Below are 12,468 nucleotides of genomic sequence, written 5' to 3'. Positions count from 1 at the left end.
CAAAGAGGTTAATTACTGAGGAATAAAATTTAAGTAAATAAACCATGGATGGGGCATTCCTAAAACTATAAACTTCAGACTTTAAAGTTATAAATCTTAACCCCACAAAATCAAACAGGGATTTGTAAACGGAACTCACAAATTTAGTATCCTGTATGCCCATCATTAGAATCAACGACTGTAAGGTACAGTTGTGTGTAACATTTTTGAATTTTTAAGTCAAAAGAATTTGAAACAAGCTCTGCATTTTTATGTATTATGCACAACCATTTATTTACAGTTTTGTAGATATTAAAATATTAAAACAGTGAATATGACACATGCAAAAGTTTGGGCACTCTTGTCAGTCAGCACTTAGTAATACCTCTATAGGCAGAATTCACAGCTTCCAGACATTCCTGTAGCCAACTAAGATTGTTTTTATCCTTGCCTCTTTTCCATGCAGAACTCTTCTAGCTCAGAAATATGCTTAGGTCTTCTTGCATGCACTGCCATGTTTGAAATATCCCCACCGATTTTCATGAATATTGAAGTATAGGAACTGCCTATCCAACCTCCACACAACCTGCCACACAATCCCAAAGCATAATAGATCTACCCTCATGCTTAACAGTTGGCAAGGTTTTCTTTTCCTCAAATGCTTCAGCCGTGTTTTGCCAAATATATGTTTCTGTGGTTGTAGTCAAAAAGTTTAATTTTAGTTCCAAAAAGATTCCAGCTTATCAAGATTTTGTTTTGCAAACTTCTGACATGAGATTTCAAGGAAATATTTTATTTTTTTCAATCTGTTAAAATCAGAAAATAAATAGTAATTTTGCATCATAATTGACAGAGAGATGTTGAGTTTAACTTTGTACCATGTAGAGGTTGTGCCAACTTCATCCACGATTTACTGAAACATATCATTTGACCAGCAGTGCTTAAATGTTTGCACACAACTGTATCTGTGCATTGAGGTTACATCACTTTTTTGTTTTCTTTTTGCAGCTATGGTATGGTATGCTATGAAGTCATTATAAGTGGGCACCCTCATCCTGCCTTATCATTGACTTTCTGACTGGCCTCTTAACATCTCAGAAATGCACTAATGGTATTTGTGACAGCAGAAAAGGTGAGCAAGAATTTGGTAGGAGATTTCACATTAAACATATCTTAGGCTTTAATACTGAATAACTGTCTTCATAAATTTTTGTAACTACAAGCTTTAATGAATGCAACATTCTACACACTGCATGTTCAAGTCAAAGAATGAGTAACAGTTTCATTTTTGGGGCAGTAAATGTAACATTTTATGGCCGCCCTATAAGTGGAAGTAATGCCAGTTATTTCTTAGAAAAATCTATTACCACATTTAAATAATAAAAAGAGGAAACACAAACGTTAAGTGGTCTATTGGTTTGTTACAGTAACTTAATACTAAAAAGTTTTCAAATATAGAATTGTCTTTCTAAATAAATCCTTCAATCTATTCAATTACAGTAAGTCATAATAAAAGCCTGAGAAGAAAGCTGTGCAAGTGTCTTGGAGTCAGCACCATGCTTATCATGTTTAACTCTACTCACAAAGTTGATTTTTAATGACACATCTGCCATTGGTTTCATTGCCCCAAATTATCATTTACATGGTGTACCTTATATTAAATTATATAAGTGGCTCTAGCACTACTGATAATCAGGCTGGGCAAAACTCCCCACTGGCAAACTTAAAAACAACACAGTTATCTTTAAATATAGAGCACTCATTTCATGGGTTGTAGGAGTCAGAAACTCTCTATTCAGCCACTTTGTTCAACCCAATACCCTGGATTCTTTCAAGAAACAGCTGGGTAAGATCCTCAGATTACTTAGCAACCATGTGAGCTCAAGTGAGGTCAAATGCCCTCTCAATTGTAACCTTTCTTAGGTTCTTATTAGTTCATGTAAACCTCCTGTAAAACTACATTTCCAACAATTGCAGAAGACAGGTTGTAATAGAGAACACTTGAGCAAGTTAGGAACCTATACTTCAGCTTCATTTCATTTGTGTTATATTAAAACAACTTGTTGAACATATTGCAATGTGTATTTCACCCTTTGATAAAGGCTACAGTTAAATAATAGTAATCAATGCTTGCAACACTGAGATGAACCAACGTTACTGTGCAAAGGTAAAATCTCTAAAGTCAGAGAGGTGTTCTGATTGTACACAATAGAAATCAACTTCTTCTAAAACTATTTTAATAACACTTTCAATACACTTTTTTGAATGGATTTTTGTGCCACAGCAAAACACAAATGGCAATTGTGAGATACAAAACAAAACCCCATCAACATTTTGTTTTGTATATGCACAAAATTTTAAATCTTGTTTTGAATCCTACCTGTAGACAGAAATGAACATATAAGTGTTCCACGTATCTTGCTCCATAAAGTCATCCTAACATATCTATCTGTATTGGCATTCTTATTATTAATTCTCAATGTCACAAAAAATAGACTTTTTTTCAGGAAGGGCCAGGACATAACATCACTGCATTACAAGCCGCAGCATGATATTGTAACCCAAACAGAGAAACCATTGAGTGCAACAACAACAAAATGCGTGAAGGATTATCAAACAGTATCTAGTGAGGGCAGCTCCATTTTGTATAAGTCAAAAATCTATTTTTTAATAAAAAATTATTCGTTTAATTGCTTGTAAATTTTTTACCGGAATAATATGAAAACTGCTTCTCTGGCTTTATGAAAGACAAAACAGCATCCAACACTGTTCTTAAAGGCTGAATCTGAATCATTCTTATCCTTACAATCCTAATTTTAAAGAGGAAATACACAGTTATTTTAATATTTTGGTATCAGAATGAATCGCATTGATGAGTGCATTTCAAACCACAATGAAAGTGAAATGTACACAGTAATACCTCTACTTACATCACATAATAGATTAAACTTCCAAGTATGCACTGCGCCATATTCCTGTCATTGCCTGCAATTCAGAACGAGGCAACAAAACTTGTGGTGAAATGGACCAGCCCTACTACATTGTAAACAAACAGGCTTATGAAAAAAATTCTTTTAATCAATAAAAATATTGCTCACAATTTTGAGACGGTTTTGCCGATAAAAACACTCCTCCAGTTTAATGTCTTCAGCGTGTATTTATTCATTCGTACATCGCATTACATTTTATTACAGTGACTTGTGAGCAGGAAGGGCTCTCATTAATGGCGACGCCTGCAGTTTGCAACAACATAGCAACCATACAGTACTTGCACAGTTCACGATTTTGTACTTAACTTGGAATTTGTCAAATTGAGATCCAGTCCATTCATTTATTTTGTTACTCATATTTAACACCCCCTCTGAGAAACTGGGACTGCAGTTCCCCTTTAAGTAGTCTTGCTTCAATGCCGCATATAAGTGAAAGATTATTTGGTTAGAATATTGTATCCATATTACATGCACTGACAAATAACATCTGTATACAAGATATCAAATAAATGGGTACAAGACAATGTATCCAGTGTTGTGTCATTATACACCTTGAGCAGTTTTTAAAACAATAAGAGTGAGGTTTCAAACTTTAAAAAACATAAATTCCTTTGACAGTTACAGCAGTCTTTTACTACTGAAATAACGTTGCATTGATTTTCACCACAAGTATTTTTTTAGGTAGATTTTTGCAAATTATAAATCTCTTCTGATCTACTAATAGTTCCTTGTTTATGAAACATGAACCAACATAAAAAAAACATGCATGTACTTTAGGATAGTTATCCTAGATAGAATTGATTGGGCCACAAAATAGCTAAAAGAATCCTACCTTTCACGGCAACTACCCAGATTATTTGCTGAAACTGTTACTCTCCATTGAAAAGTCTACGTATTGCTAAAAAATAAATTTAAGTATAAAGTAATTTGTTTTACAATATGGCATACGTTAAGGGTTAAACAGCCTCCAGACAAAAGACAGAAAGGTGCCCATCTGAACTCTGCCAATTCCTAGAAAAGAGGTTCTCATGTACCATGTCATCTAGAGAAAGGGATCTTCTTATGTTCCATGAAAAAAAATGCAAGAACACACCCTAATTTTTTCCCCCCCAAAGTCTGAAACCTTCAGCAGAATAAAACTTTCCTTACCACCTCTTTTAAAACCAGATATAAATATTTTAGGAGCTACTGCATTGTACATGCTCTTCCAACAAAACAAAAGAGGTCACAACTCTGTGGAGCTTCATTCACTGAAATATACTGTTAACTTAGTCAGAAGTACAAGAATGCCACATTAATGAAGCATTAAAAACGAATATTAGCAATTGACAAGTTCTCTTCTAATCTTTACATATAACATTTTTTTAATTGGATAGGTAATAAGAGAAATGTTGTGCTGTAATTTCACAAAACACACTATTCACTTTATTTCCTCATATGTTGATAAAGGTAACAGTACATTTGGAAAGATGACAAAAAACATGACACCTTGGAAAAAATTACTGTGTCCAATTTTAATTACAGAGAGTGCTGACAGTGTTAAAGAGAAGCCAGCCAACTTTAGTAACCACCTAGTCCAATACAGCAAGACAGGCTTGTGGTTGAGCTGGAACCGAATCCATCAGTGAAACCTACAGCAGTTTTAAGAAAGCACAAAGAATATGATCCATTTAAAAATGGAAGTAACTATTACTACTCAGCAAAATGCATGTAACTATTGCTAATTTGCCTCATATTACTATTATGAAACAGTTCATAATAAGAAATTATTGTATTTGATTAGCAGTCGATAATAAAGAATGAGTAAAAGGTAACACTTCTCCTTTCTCAGCAAAATATAACTCCAAAGCTCTATGTGAAAGAGTATCCAAGGTCAAATAAAACCTTTATTTATGTTCCCCATCAAAATCTGATAAAATATTACTTGCCTGCAACAGATGCCACTAACACACAATGATAGAAAAAATGCATACAGCTACTTCATTAGCTTGGCTCAAAAGCAATAGCTGACTTTATTACATACTGCATACAGTAAATCTACTAAATATAGAATTCTGGTGTCAGTGTCCAAAGCCAGGCTGCACTCAGAAGAAACCAAGGGAGTGAACACAACGTTCTCGGTGAGCAAGCTCTCACACTATGACATATATAGTTGGCTTCAACCCAAATTAGAACTGATATAAATGTTGTAAATTTTCCTTCCATCTTCAGAAATTAAGAAATATGTAAAGTGACAATACTGAAAGAATAAGCTTCCCATATTCTGTTTAAATTTGGTAATTTGTCGATATTTTCTAACTGCAGCAGGTTAAGTTCTATGTTTGTGCCATTTCGACTGAATACAAGCTCATGTTTTCAACACAGTCCTGGAGTTTTAATTTCAGATATAGAGGGAACATTAATAGAATCTGGAACGCCCTGTTTAAAACCCAAGTGAGTTAAAAACTCAAAATGACAACATCACTATCGAAAAATAAGCAATACTGGTGAAGCAATTTTAATTTAGAAGACAGATTGACTGCCCAGTTTCCAGGTATAATCCTGTTACACCCAGTTAAAGTAAAATGTTTGATATAACAAGGCATTTCTTAACAGATTCATTTCAATTTACATCACTATTATGTGACTGTTCTTTAGGACTGATTTTCTGCAACATTTAAATTTAAATACAAAATTTAAACAAAGTGTGAAACTGAACAACACACCACAGATACAGTACAACATACATGTGCAGAAGTGTGAAGCTTAACCACTATAGATCTCTGCTGAGATAATATGGTAATTGGCCAGTGGAAAACTCATAATTAGGGGCTAGCCTTACCATTCAAGTGCAAACTGCATTTTTACCCAGTCTGTATGATAATGAGCATTCATTATTAGGTAGAAGGGTTTTCTCCCCTCTAATAGAAGTTCTGTTTCATGCTGAGGCAGAGCAAATGTCCCTGCCTGCAGATACAAATAAATATGTATTTTTTCTGACTTATTAAAAAATTAGTTTACATTAACATTAGTGTACATTAACATTAGTGTACTTATAAATGTAGACATCAGGTATAAAGTGAAATGCATTGAAATGTAAATAATTACATACATTTGCAAATATGACACATTGCCAAAACTAAATGCAAATGCAAGCAGTCTTAATGTAAATTAAATGTATTTCAAATAGTTGTCCTTATAACGAACATTAACAGACTGATTAGTCTACACAAACTGATATACAAGGAGTTTGGTTAATGCAATAGCAACACACAGTTCATACTATAATCATACTGTCAATAACAATTACAAGTTATGTACCAATACACTATATAGCAGGAATCAGGTTAAAGAACAATACCACAATGCTTTGTTGCATTCTATTCTAACATTTATGCAGGATATTAATAATCATTAATAATTGTAGATAGTGGTGAACTTGCAAGCATGAAGCAACCAATAATTAGCAACTGAAAAAAACAAAGCGACTTGCCTTTGCTTAGTAAATTGACATTCCTTCATGCTTCACTAATAGAGAAGATAGTTAACAAGTTGAATGTATGGCCAACGACATGGGAGTTATCTGCATGAAAAGGGGTTGCATGGACATAGATTTTTAAATATAAATGTAATTACACATAGTTAAAATATACAAAATATGAAATTAAATGTATAGTTGCACAGTTTTCATCTGACCCTCAAGTCAAGTAAATAAAGTAAACCATCAATTTAACAGACTTCAGATTTAACAGAAAAAATCTGTTAAAGGTGGAATTTGTCAGTAAAATCATATAAAACTGGACTTTCTCCACAAAACGACATGCTCGAAAGTAAATAAAAAAATACTACATAGGTTTAAATTTAAAGAATATTAATGTTGCCTTTCAGGGGTAGGTCAATTGCTTACAAAGGGTGTTGTTAGTCTTTCCTACGCTTTAGCAAATTTTATACAGAAAATTTACAATACGCAAAATAAAGAGCTTTCAAATTTATGTTAAAAAAAAACACAGAAACAATTTTCATTGATTGTGTTGATTGCATTTGTCAAGAAATGTCAAATATCCAGAAAGCATATATAAGTATGTCTATATTTTTCTCATATAATGGTGTGTTTTGGGCTTGAAACTACATTGTTTGCAATTTAATGGAAATACAGCAATAACAGACATCCCTTCCGCCTATCAATCCATTAGACCAAGGCCTTACTGCACTGTTGATTTCCGCAAATATAAGAATATAAGATATTACAGCACAATCACTTCCAATGTCTACATTAAAAATAAAATGCAAAATATATTTTTACAATTTTAAATATGAATGATATTTAAAGAGATATGTTTTTTTAAAACAAATGTACAATTTTTCAATCATTAATCATTTTGAATTATTGAGACAACAATTCTATAATGCGTCAGTTCAGTTTTTTAATAATCATTTATTTGTCTTGTACAAAGTAAACTGGTAGGATGGGTTACTGTGAAAAATCTATGAGTGGTCTACATTAATACAAACCGTTAAAAAAACAATTAGGCTCATGGTTCTTCAAATGCCATTTCAGTTGTGTTGCCATTACTCTTAATAGTTTCAAGCAATATGTTCTCTCAGAGGTCAGGTTGCGTCTACTATTTTGAGGGTCACTGGACAACAAAGCAAAAGGAGAGCAATTTTGCATATGCATCACAGACACAACATTTATACCTAGACATTCAAACGCATTTCCTGGATATCTCAGTATTATCAGTACTATCAGCACTAGCATCATTTGTTTATTTACTAATAAATAAAGGTGAATGATGTCTTTTTCATCAGGATATTTGTCCCTGGCATCAACTGCTTTATTTCTCCTTTTTTGTATGCTCTATTAATCTGATCAAAATGTTGTATCTTGCAGTTTGCTCCTGGTATCCATTTTCAAATATGACAAATGCCTTAGAGTACAGTATCAAAAGTTTTTCTTAAAGTGTTTTCAGTATCATGTAGCTTTGTCTGGCAAATGAAATCCTATTACAAACATAACTTATTAAAATTCTCACCTTGTCAGAACATGTAAAATGCAAGGCTTGAAAAAATAACAGAGAAAGAGACTGGAATGTTCCACACAGAAGACAAATTACTTTAAAAACATACCTTACTGCAGTTAACTTCCACACTATAAAATATTCTGCCTCTTTAAAACTCATTATATAAGAAATGTCTGTCAGTGCCCTTTTAAGTTTCATAATCTGAAATTTAGCAATTCATGAAACAACTTGACTTTCAACTTTAAATACACATAATTTAACATTACAAACATTTCTAGATTTTAATAATTTGAAGATATTTTAGACTGCAATCCTGGCAGAAAAAAAAAACACTGTACATGCATTTTAAGTTATACAGTGACTCTACAGTAGCTAGTATAAAGAATTAAAGAATGAAGAAAAGTAAATGTGACTATTTCTCAACAAAGTGATAACTCTCAGTGTTAAAGATACTGCTCTTACATATCTGTGCAGACTGAAGCATGCTACCACATGGCAAGAGAGCATGTCTGTACGTCCCAGCAAATCAGGACAAACATATTAGCAATCACAATATAAGCCTACAATCTTTTTGGCCTTGACAGTACAACAGTGGTAAATCAAAATATGTATTTTCATGAGGCTTGGCCCGGCACATACACAGTATCTGAAACTGAAACAAGAGTAAAAGTCTATCTTTTGGCGTATGCAGTATATTGTTAATTCTTCAAATCCTCCTGGCAGAAAACGGTCATAGACATTTAAAGAAGTAGAAAAGGTTATTTTACAAATAAACCACGTGCAATAATCAAACTGTCACATGTAAAACACAGAAGCTACAGCCCAGCATATGAAACATTTTTATGTTAGTCTTTCTTATGACCACTGCAAAATAACTTCTGCGACACGATATAGTTACAAAGAATGGAAACACTGCACTGTGGAGTGCCATCAGCTCATGGAAAATCTCATATTCTATTGTCTCTGATATTAATAAGGCATGACCCTAGCATACTACAGTAGACTGAGTACTGCATGCTTATCTATTTTAGATGCCACTGAAACAGGTAAAAGGGGTAATTAAACAGGCAAAGCAAAGTGATAGGAAATGCTGCAAATGCAGAAGAGTGGTGAATAAAGTGCTCAGGCATTGGGTAACTACTTTATTCCATTCCTTTCTGCCCCTGATGAAACACGTCTATACTGGTTTTCCGCAACACGTTTTTTTAAAACACACTTCAAGTTAGTGCACAAACTATCCAGACATGTCTTCTCCACCCTCACCAGCAAGGCAATGCAAGACAAGTTTGACCTGTATTTCTAGAAAAAAAATTCTGAACGCATCTCTAACAAAATGTTTTTTTATTATTTATCATGATTTATTCTTGTTTATTTGTTGTGTGAGATTAAACAGATTTCTTGTCGATTTCTATTTAACACCAAAATCTAACTATAGCTGAATGTACTGTGCTTACACACGTTAAAAACAAATGTGGGAAAAAAATACATAAGGAGATAGAGAAGGGTTGGAAATTTTAAAAAACAAAATCAAGCATTGTGTAGAAAAACATTTCTTACACTCTCTACAAATTGCAATTGTCCTTTTACATCCTAGACGCCTTTTACACTACAATATGTTGTACAGAGATATAAAAAAGAACTGCAACACTTCCTGCTGACCACAAAATATTTCCTTAGAAATGTTTTAATACATTTCTTTTTCCCCCCCAATTTAAACTAACAAGTCTTATCTTACTACTGTACAGTACATATCACACATACAGTACCAATCAAACATTTGAGCACAACTGCTTAAAACCAGGTTTTCATGATTATCTGTGCTTTAAACTGTATAACCTTGTCTATAAACACTTAATATTTAAATTACATGATATGTGTACTTATAATCTTAAGTGACCTGTATTGAAAATGTTAATTTTTCATTTTCAGTAAAAGGAACACCCAAAGCAAGCAGATATCAGTCTGAAGCCCAGGTGAGTTAAAAGTCAGAAATGTGCATAACATCATGTTAGAACACTACCTCATTTACCTTTTGTCAATTATTGTTAAAAAGGTGAGAGTCCACAATTACTATAAATATAGGGAGCACAGGCAAAAGTTTGTAATTCCTGAATGAACATGGCAAATTCTGCTCAGTTAAGCACGGAAAGACTATCAAACGATGTGAAGAAACTGGCACTCATGGTGACCGAAAAAGTTCAGGCAAGCCAAAGGTGACCAACACATCAACTGCTCAGAGGAGGTTCCATCAAGCTGGCCCACCAGGAAGAATTGCTGTAAAGAAACCATTGTTAAGAGTGCAGAATAAGAGCAAGAGACTTGCCTGGGCCAAAAAACACAGAATCTGGACCTTTGAGGCCAGCTTCACGCAACCTCCTCTGAACAGTTTATGTTGAAACATCTGTACTTCTAGTTGCATTGAGCTCAGCTTGTATTTCAGGGGCAGTTAGTCATCGGTTTCGCAGACTTGTGACTCTAATGAATGTATTCTCCGATTCTGAGGTCACCTTTGGCTTGCCTGAACTTTTTTGGTCCCCATGAGTGCCAGTTTCTTCATATTGTTTGATAGTCTTTGCCACAGCAGTTACTGACACTTGCAAAGTTCTTGCAATTTGTCTTAAAGATTGACCTTCATTTCTAAAAGTAATTTTAGACTGTCTTTTTTCCTTGCTTTTTTAGACAATTTTAAACTTTTTTTAGTGTTCTAACACCATGTTATACACATTTGTGACTTTTAACTCACCTGGGCTTCAGACTGATATCTGCTTGCTTTGGGTGTTCCTTTTACTGAAAATGAAAAATTAACATTTTCAATACAGTTCACTTAAGATTATAAGTACACATATCATGTAATTAAATATTAAGTGTTAATAGACAAGGTTATACAGTTTAAAGCACAGATTATCATGTAAAACCTGGTTTAAGCAGGTGTACTCAAACTTTTGACTGGTACTGTATATACAATGTGGTCTGATTCATATCATCAGTCTAAGATCACCAAGAAGCACTCTACTGTGCTTTGTGTTGCAATAACTTCAGCTGAAGACTTACAGTTGATCTTTTACATTTGAATTTGTAAAAAATAGTTAAATTTAGAACGGACACATATTTAAACTTAAATCATGACTTATTATTGGTAGTACAGTTCTCTTATACTGTATATGCTTTGCATTGAGAAAATACAGCATTTTGTTACTGTAACACCAACTGTATGTGGGTAACAGGTTGAAAGAGAGGCTTTACAACCACAAACGAAAGTAATAACCAGATCTGCTTTCTCAGGATGTTTTATGGTTTTATCAGAGCCCGCAGCCTTTTAAAGACAGAAAGGGTACACCTCTATGTTTTTGCTTTACCCTGAGGGAAACTCCATTACGCAGAATCTACACTGACAGAACAGGACTTAAAAAAAGGTTTCTACTCACCTCCCTGGCAATACTACTCAAGGCCTCATCTTCAGCAGAGAATCTGTCTTTGATAGGAGCACGTTTCCTTCCAGAGCCAGGTGTCCCCATTTCCTCACCTTCTGTCTGATTATGCTTCCTTAAAATCCAGCAGTGGATAAAAACAAACTGTTCCCAGAGACTGTCACCACACTGGAAATTGTAAATACAAATGTATAAATAAAAAGGAAACACAATTTGAAGAAAAAAACATACCACTTGCTAGCATTTATCTTTTAAAACCACTGAAACAACAGTATTTCTCTTGCGTGAACACACATGAACATGATGCCACTGCTCTGTTAATATGCTTTGTAGATTTCTCCAGGTTTCAGTACATTCCCGGAAGGAGCATTTCTTCTGATCAGCGAAGTGTTTTATTATATTGAAAGTATTCAGAAGACCTGTTCTTCTTTTTACTTTGCATATAGCCAAAATACATAACTTTAAATCATTTCTCGTTGTTGATGCTGCTGCTATTCTTCTTAGAGTGAAAAAAATGGGTTGAAAACAAAAGTTCTTTCCAGATAGGTATTAAGACTTTATAATTGACAATTGTATTGTCACTATTGTTATAACAACATTATCACTAGGTGACAGCAACCATTATAATTTTAAAACAAGCACTTAATTGTTAATATTTTCCTGTACCAATTTTCCTGGATGCAAGAGGCATCCATCAGCCCACATTAACTGTGAATTAGGCGTGGCGGTTGAGGTTGCTGTGATCAGGCCTGTCTTACACTGACAGCTATTTTTGCTGACAGTAAAATGGTGATTGGTATTGCTGAATAACACAGTTGGAATTTCCTGCGACCTCACAGAGAAGTTTAGGAAGACTGTGTGAACATCTATTAAACATTTTTATCTATCACCATTACATGTTTTACTCCAGCCCCTTTTAGAAAGACAGCACATACAGTATAAGCATTTAAAGTTTAAGTGTCTTTATTTTTAATTTACTCTTATGTGGTTTCAATATTTAAATGGAAATGAAAATAACTTTCCACATGTTTATGCAGACTTAAACTAGCATTAAACAATAACACATACTGG

The 12,468-nt window shown here is 33.8% G+C and overlaps 1 protein-coding gene across 24 annotated transcripts in view; it reads right to left on the bottom strand.

The window, feature by feature from the left end:
• The window catches only part of lrrfip2 (leucine rich repeat (in FLII) interacting protein 2), a 73,048-nt gene that overhangs the window by 58,855 nt on the left and 1,725 nt on the right, over positions 1 to 12,468 (bottom strand). For 23 of the 24 annotated variants that reach the window (XM_015357222.2, XM_069195025.1, XM_069195034.1 and 20 more), the window contains exon 2: positions 11,395 to 11,565. The exons of the other annotated variant lie outside the window; for it this stretch is intronic. In XM_015357222.2, the coding sequence (XP_015212708.2) occupies positions 11,395 to 11,484 (90 nt within the window). In that variant the 5' untranslated portion in view covers positions 11,485 to 11,565. The remainder of the gene's footprint in view (positions 1 to 11,394; positions 11,566 to 12,468) is intronic. 24 annotated transcript variants of the gene reach the window in all.

This window comes from Lepisosteus oculatus, chromosome 10 (assembly GCF_040954835.1).
Source record: "Lepisosteus oculatus isolate fLepOcu1 chromosome 10, fLepOcu1.hap2, whole genome shotgun sequence".
NCBI classification, from domain to species: domain Eukaryota; kingdom Metazoa; phylum Chordata; class Actinopteri; order Semionotiformes; family Lepisosteidae; genus Lepisosteus; species Lepisosteus oculatus.
Note: the sequence above shows the minus strand (reverse complement) of the source record. Positions and strands in the feature narration are given on the sequence as shown.